At 45.2% G+C, this 7,774-nt stretch overlaps 1 protein-coding gene across 5 annotated transcripts in view; it reads left to right on the forward strand.

Annotated features, from left to right (window-relative positions):
- The window catches only part of LOC108712511 (cGMP-inhibited 3',5'-cyclic phosphodiesterase A), a 71,920-nt gene extending 68,491 nt beyond the window's left edge, over window positions 1-3,429 (forward strand). For all 5 annotated transcript variants that reach the window (XM_041587837.1, XM_041587835.1, XM_041587833.1 and 2 more), the window contains one exon: window positions 896-3,429. In XM_041587837.1, the coding sequence (XP_041443771.1) occupies window positions 896-1,113 (218 nt within the window). In that variant the 3' untranslated portion in view covers window positions 1,114-3,429. The remainder of the gene's footprint in view (window positions 1-895) is intronic.
- The last annotated feature ends 4,345 nt before the right edge of the window (window positions 3,430-7,774 follow it).

Here is a 7,774-nt window from a genome sequence, read left to right on the forward strand (position 1 = left end):
TTATGTTACGTTGATTATATCCTCTTTGAAGTGCATTTTTTCCTTCTTGTGAGGGGTAGATGAGCTTTGGGGGGCTACAGATGTTTTGCACAAGAGTCTCGCAGGCTGTAAATAAATTAGCTTCATTTTTAAAATGTTTTCTGCAATAAAGGTCCCTAATTGAACAGAAAATGGTGGTTCAGGTCCTGTTTGGTTGGTAGTTGTTTGGTTACACCAATAAATGAATGAGATATGGTCCTCGCTGACCAGGCCACCAAATATGCAGATGACCTTCCTCTTGGTTTGTCCAGGAGGGAAGTAGAAGTTTGTGGTTGGTGATCTCCAGTCACCATTGAGCGAGTGTCTCATCTGGATCCCCTCCCTAAAATCCTGGCTTCCAAGGTTGGAAGGTTCCTCTGATATAGAAATCTGCCAAGAGGGAATTCCTATTTTCCATAATGTCTCCCAGCACATATGAGCAGTAGAACCAATACCAGGTATTCGATTGATCACCAGTCCAAGTGGTATCACCGTATGCCCATAACCAAATGTAATGATACCATTGCATGCCCGCAGTTGTATCTCATAGCCAATTCTAGTTGGCACCCGGCTATATCTTTATGTAACTGACACCACTTCCAATCCTACTGGTACCATTATACGATCATAACCAGCTTTAATGGCACCATGTTATGCCCAATAATAGAGGCAACCTCTCAATGCCCATAGCCAAGTCTTGGTATGTGGGGGGGGGGAGTCCCTTGATTCCATTATATTCACTTTGGCAGAATATATCTAAATTCCAGTGAAAGTTTATTTCTTCTGCAGAAATGTAATGGAAGGATTCCTTCCCCTCGGCTCAAGGGGACATAGAAAAATCCCACCTTAAAAATGTTCCTATTGTTTATTTCCACAGAAAAGAAGAAGTGCAAGCAGAAAATTTACTGCCACATCACTCACCATTTAATGGAAAACCATAAAATGTGGAAAAAAGTAATTGAGGAAGAGCAACGGGAGGACGCGCTGAAGAACGAGCCGTCCAATTTGCCCAAAAGTTCAGAACAAATCCAGGCCATCAGGGAGGAGGAAGAGGAGAAGGGGAACCCTAAAAGGGAGAATTCAGATGATGAATGAAGAGGATCATGACTTGGTCAGGTTGATACATAGAAGCCAGCACAATATTTAGACACAACACTGTAGAACCATGGGAGCAACTCGACATGTTCCACTTCCTCCATGAACTGAGACTTTGCTGCTCAGAGACATTGGCACCTAAGCCTGGTTTCTTCATCATCACCGTCGTCATCATCATCATCATGGAAGCCAGTATTACAGCAGCACAAAAATATATAGAGAGATTTTAAACACGGATATAAATATATATATATGTATAATGGTCACTGTGATACTGTGATACAAAATTACCATGGTTTTGCCAGGTACCGAATGAAACGGGGGGCGCTTGGAATTCTGTGGGACACGGGTTGGAAAAGCTTTATCAGAATTTCATGTATCCTGCCGACACTTCTGTTTGTGTTTAATATATTCCGGACTTTTTGGTACTGAGCGGACCCCTCCAGAGCCCTTGAACTCGCAGCACGTTGCACGTGAACAAACCGCACGCGCAGGAGGAGGAGTTTCTTCTTCACGTTTCTGCCGTGAGCCAAACGTCTATTTAAGAGCTGCCATTCACTTTCCATATTTTATTTCACAGTCGTGTGTTTCGCTGTATATAGAGGAGAGATTTTTATTGGTTCCTGTAGATAGGAGACTCTTTTGTAAGAAAACACCCAACTTTTTTTGTATAGATATTTTTTTGGAATCACCAGTTTTCTACGAGCGTGCAGTCATGCAAAGAGTGAGGGGGAACGAAATGTGTGGGAAGCCGAGTTCCCACCCAAAAAGCCATGGAGAAAAGACGCCAAACGTCCCAGGGATTTATTTCTGTTTGTGTCAAGAACTTTCTCCTGTTGTTGAAATTGAACCTTCATGGGGGTATTGATGCAACGGCGCTGAAATTGTGGGGTCCTTCTTCTGGAAGGGAAGCTGTGCGCCAGGGATACAATGTATCAGGAGTGACAATCATCTGTATCATGTGATTATTAGGGACCAGTAACATCTCCGGGATCAATCTTGTCTTCCTGTTGTTATGCTACACTGTAGAACACCATTGTTACCTTAAGACAATAGGCAATTCAGTGGACTGAGCGATGGGAGTGAGCAGGTTTGTTGGGTATTCGATGGGTGCCACTATGACCCCATCAGTGGAAAAGAAACATCATGATGAAGAGACACGGCACTTGGTCACGTAATTTCACCTTCGGGGTAGAGAAAGCAATGGGTATCTCCTAACTTAGATAAAACCAAAACAGAAAAGAAATTGCTTGGGAGGGAGTGACTTGATGGTATCATCATCATCATCATTGAGGTTGTCCCTCAAGGGTTTTGGTCTGTGACCCATTATTGGTTCAGTAGCTGCCAGGATCACACATCTGCAAAGTATAAGTTGGGGGTTATTCTGCTGCCCAAATAAAGTGCCAAGAGTGAGAGTGGTTTCCCTCCAGCCCAAATGTGCCCTGATTATGAGCCCACCCTAAGGCTCCCACATGGGTCTGTGGAGCTCGAGACCTCCAAGTCCTTGTGTCCAACTCTTGAGCACAAGTTGTCTATTGTTTTTTTTCATGATTTCTACCTGGAAAGATACGGGTCCAAAGCTCCTCCATGTTTGGTGCAACTTTCTCCTGCTACAAGTTATTCCTCCAGTGCTCCTCCCCCACTTGCGCTTATTACCCACCAACCCTTGCACAACCTTCCCCTCGTAGCATTGCAGACGTGCCGCTGGTTTGCACCCATTGCACATAATTTTATCACGTTCAGCGCAAACCCCCCAAATTCTAGCTATTCTATAATAATCACAATGGAGCAACTGCAGACACTGTCACTTTAAGAACATACAGTGCCATAAAGTGAAGTCACCGGGATATGAGAGTCATTGTCCATCCAGAACCAAAAATGTGTTGCCCCTCCAATCAGTGATGTTGCCCCACTTATCCCCAGTATTGGTCGGTAAATAAGTGCTCCGCCTCTTTCCCATTATTGACATCATTTCCCGCTATGAGCAGATAAACCCCCTATATAAACATATGTGGGACCCTATTGGGTTTATATTGAGATATTGACAGAACCAGTCGTGGGGGCAGGGGGAATTGTAAAGACAAATCCCGTATGATCAGCACGGGAATATCAACGATGACATCACAGGGTGGGATTCACTGATTGGTGGGATGTTGTCGATATGTTGGTTGGTTTCTCCTATAAAATAATTGACCCCCACCACTAGCAGATTCCATGCCCCCCCTGGCGCTGATCCACTGGGTCCTGTGCTCTCTCAACTCACTCTGTCTCCTGATGTAACAAAAAATAAAGAGAAGTGCAATAATTTGGACATTTCTGAATTGGTTCTGCTGTTTCTTTAATCCATGTCCTGTATGATGTCACAATGAGATGCGCATATATTAGGCCTAATTATCTCCTAATGACCAGCCGTCAAATCCCCCAAAGAACCCTATGGGCCTCCTGTGCCAGCCTGTTCCCCTTAACCCAAATGATCCCTGCTGCACCCCACAAACGAACCCCAGTGTGTTGGACATACTAAGGTTCACTAAGGCTCCCACTACATTCCAACTGCCAACTCACCCAGCCAGGAAATACACTCCCCTGTGCAAAGGAAGTAGAGACAGTCACACGAGTACCAGGAAATACATTCCCCCGTGCAAAGGAAGTAGAGACAGTCACACGAGTACCAGGAAATACACTCCCCCGTGCAAAGGAAGTAGAGACAGTCACACGAGTACCAGGAAATACACTCCCCCGTGCAAAGGAAGTAGAGACAGTCACACGAGTACCAGGAAATACACTCCCCCGTGAAAAGGAAGTAGAGACAGTCACACGAATACCAGGAAATACACTCCCCGTGCAAAGGAAGTAGATACAGTCACACGAGTAACAGGAAACACACTCCCCCGTACAAAGGAAGTATAGACAGTCACACGAGTACCAGGAAATACACTCCCCCGTGCAAAGGAAGTAGAGACAATCACACAAGTACCAGGAAATACACTCCCCTGTGCAAAGGAAGTAGAGACAGTCGGGTACCAGGAAATACACTCCCCATGCAAAGGAAGTAGAGACAGTCACATGAGTACCAGGAAATACACTCCCCTGTGCAAAGGAAGTAGAGACAGTCACACGAGTACCAGGAAATACACTCCCCCGTGCAAAGGAAGTAGAGACAGTCACACGAGTACCAGGAAATACACTCCCCCGTGCAAAGGAAGTAGAGACAGTCACACGAGTACCAGGAAATACACTCCCCCGTGAAAAGGAAGTAGAGACAGTCACACGAGTACCAGGAAATACACTCCCCGTGCAAAGGAAGTAGATACAGTCACATGAGTAACAGGAAACACACTCCCCCGTACAAAGGAAGTATAGACAGTCACACGAGTACCAGGAAATACACTCCTCCGTGCAAAGGAAGTAGAGACAATCACACAAGTACCAGGAAATACACTCCCCTGTTCAAAGGAAGTAGAGACAGTCGGGTACCAGGAAATACACTCCCCATGCAAAGGAAGTAGAGACAGTCACATGAGTACCAGGAAATACACTCCCCTGTGCAAAGGAAGTAGAGACAGTCACACGAGTACCAGGAAATACACTCCCCCGTGCAAAGGAAGTAGAGACAGTCACACGAGTACCAGGAAATACACTCCCCCGTGCAAAGGAAGTAGAGACAATCACACAAGTACCAGGAAATACACTCCCCTGTGCAAAGGAAGTAGAGACAGTCGGGTACCAGGAAAATAAATACAATCCCCATGCAAAGGAAGTAGAGACAGTCACATGAGTACCAGGAAATACACTCCCCTGTGCAAAGGAAGTAGAGACAGTCACACGAGTACCAGGAAATACACTCCCCCGTGCAAAGGAAGTAGAGACAGTCACACGAGTACCAGGAAATACACTTCCCCGTGCAAAGGAAGTAGAGACAGTCACACGAGTACCAGGAAATACACTCCCCAGTGCAAAGGAAGTAGAGACAGTCACATGAGTACCAGGAAATACACTCTCCTGTGCAAAGGAAGTAGAGACAGTCACACGAGTACCAGGAAATACACTCCCCCGTGCAAAGGAAGTAGAGACAATCACACAAGTACCAGGAAATACACTCCCCTGTGCAAAGGAAGTAGAGACAGTCGGGTACCAGGAAATACACTCCCCCGTGCAAAGGAAGTAGAGACAGTCACATGAGTACCAGGAAATACACTCCCCCGTGCAAAGGAAGTAGAAAGAATCACACAAGTACCAGGAAATACACTCCCCCGTGCAAAGGAAGTAGAGACAATCACACAAGTACCAGGAAATACACTCCCCCGTGCAAAGGAAGTAGAGACAGTCACACGAGTACCAGGAAATACACTCCCCCGTGCAAAGGAAGTAGAGACAGTCACACAAGTACCAGGAAATACACTCCCCTGTGCAAAGGAAGTAGAGACAGTCACAAAGTACCAGGAAATACACTCCCCCGTGCAAAGGAAGTAGAGACAGTCACACGAGTACCAGGAAATACACTCGCCCGTGCAAAGGAAGTAGAGACAGTCACACAAGTACCAGGAAATACACTCCCCCAGGCAAGGTGAGACCAGTTCTTTTCACAGAGCAAAGTCCAATGTACCAGTGTACAACATGGACTTTGTGGAGCCACAAGGTTGTTGTGTGTTTGTGTAAAGGAAACACAATGTATAAACACTGAAATATCAGAAAATTCTCCCTGTGTTTACATCATTAAATGGGGATCCCGGCGCTCCTGTACTTGATGCTTTGATAGACACCGTCTGCCTCAAATGGAGCAGCAAGAACTGCACCAGGAGAGGGGCCTGTAGGTTCTACAATACGGACATTTCTTGTAAGTGGAGAGTAACTCAGAGGAGTAGAAACCTTAAATGAACTCTACTACACAGGGTATGGTCAAACAGCTCCTTCTCCCTACTCTTGCTTCACACTCTCTCCATTGTACCCATATGTCACTCCCTTATTTCTCCATGAAACATTAATGAATCCTTTTTTCTATTCCCAACCGGCCCCCCCCACTTTCTTCTTTTTCCTCTCACACCCTTCCACTTTCTCTATATTCCTCACTATCTTCCTTTTAAAAATCTTCCCACTGACTTTCATCTTTTCTTCTCTTCCTTATTCTTATTCCATCGCTTCCTTCTTCTTTCTTATAGGTTTTCTTCCTTCTTTTTTATTCTTTATATTCTTCATACTTCTTCCTTTTTCTTTTTATGTGTCCTCTTCCTTCTCTTGCTGATGTTCCTCTGATGATCTGCTTGATTCTCCCTTAGATTGTGACTCTGCTCTCTCTCCTCAAATTTACTTTTATTGATCAAGTTTGCCTTTTGTACTTACTTGTTCCATTCAGGACCAGAGCCGTTGGTTCTAGAAGTCCCAGTGGCCCCGGTGCTTCTCTCACCTTTGCCCTCAGACCCTCATGTTGACTCTTTTGCAGATAAACAGTATCTAGCTTGGCATCTTCGATGGAAGATCGATGCACAGGTTCAGCTTTGCCCCAAAATGGGAATCTTCTCAGTAATTTTGTTGCAAACGACATACTGGGCCAAAAGGAGAACTGACTCTAAAGGGAAGGACTTCAGAAATGGAAAGTCCCATTCTGTTTAGTTGAACTATTCACTCAGTGAGAAACATCCTCCAATAACCAAAGGTTCCTTCAATGTGAGATGGTGGATCCACTTCCCTGGCCTGACACAATGATCAGAACATTCTACATCTCATGGGACTGGTCTGTAGTTGGGTTTGGATCAGCACCTGCCCAGGTTGGGCTTTATAACCCAGTGGGAAACGTCAGCCTATAAAGGTGATACAAATAAGGAAAGGTTCTCCTCACTCCTCTCCTTGGATCCACATGGACCTCAATTGGATCCTAATCCCGTTGGTCCTCCCTTTATGGTGTGTGGCTGCTCTGGAAGCCACTTGGGCTCTTGAAGCCACTTGAGCCAATGACTGCATTTTTTGGCAACTCCTCCCTTATCCCCATGGGGGTGGGGCAGAGGACAGTGTGTTGGTACCTCTTTCTCAAGCCTCTCTCCTACTGGAACCATGACATTATGTTCTTTGTGCTGTAAATATCAATATGTTGCTCCATTTTTCTACTTATTTCTATTTTTTTCCCAATTCATTTTCATCTTGTTTGTACTAGAATCGTTTTCTAGCGCTTAGCTCCTCCCTTTCTATAACAAACTCTGCCTATCCAATAATGACAAAATGATACAATATTTAAAATTATTGGCATTTTGTTTTTTCTGGGAGAAATTCAGATGCCCATGCCTGTTTGGTTGCTAGGGCAAGTGATACCATAGCAATGAGATCAGTTGTTTAGGGGTTGGGCATGTGGGCACATCCCATGTTCATTTGGGTCAGTTGGACCCAGAATGTGCAGACAGGGGTCCCATATTGTTGGAGTGAGTGGGGGCCACAGACAGAGACGCACAAAGGTGGTGCCAGGAGATTCAACTTTGGCCCATTGGACTCTGTGCCCCGTGATACCAGTTTATTGACTTGTCACTGGGATTCCATAAACATGAGGGGGGGGCGGATTAGAGGGGAATGTTTATTTGGCTTCTCTTACTCCAATCAGCTCCTGTGGGAATAGATAAAGGTGCCATTTGGTTCAACTAAGGCTTTTGTGTTGGTATTAGGGCCACTTGCCCCAGGA

This window comes from Xenopus laevis, chromosome 3S, assembly GCF_017654675.1.
Source record: "Xenopus laevis strain J_2021 chromosome 3S, Xenopus_laevis_v10.1, whole genome shotgun sequence".
NCBI lineage: Eukaryota > Metazoa > Chordata > Amphibia > Anura > Pipidae > Xenopus > Xenopus laevis.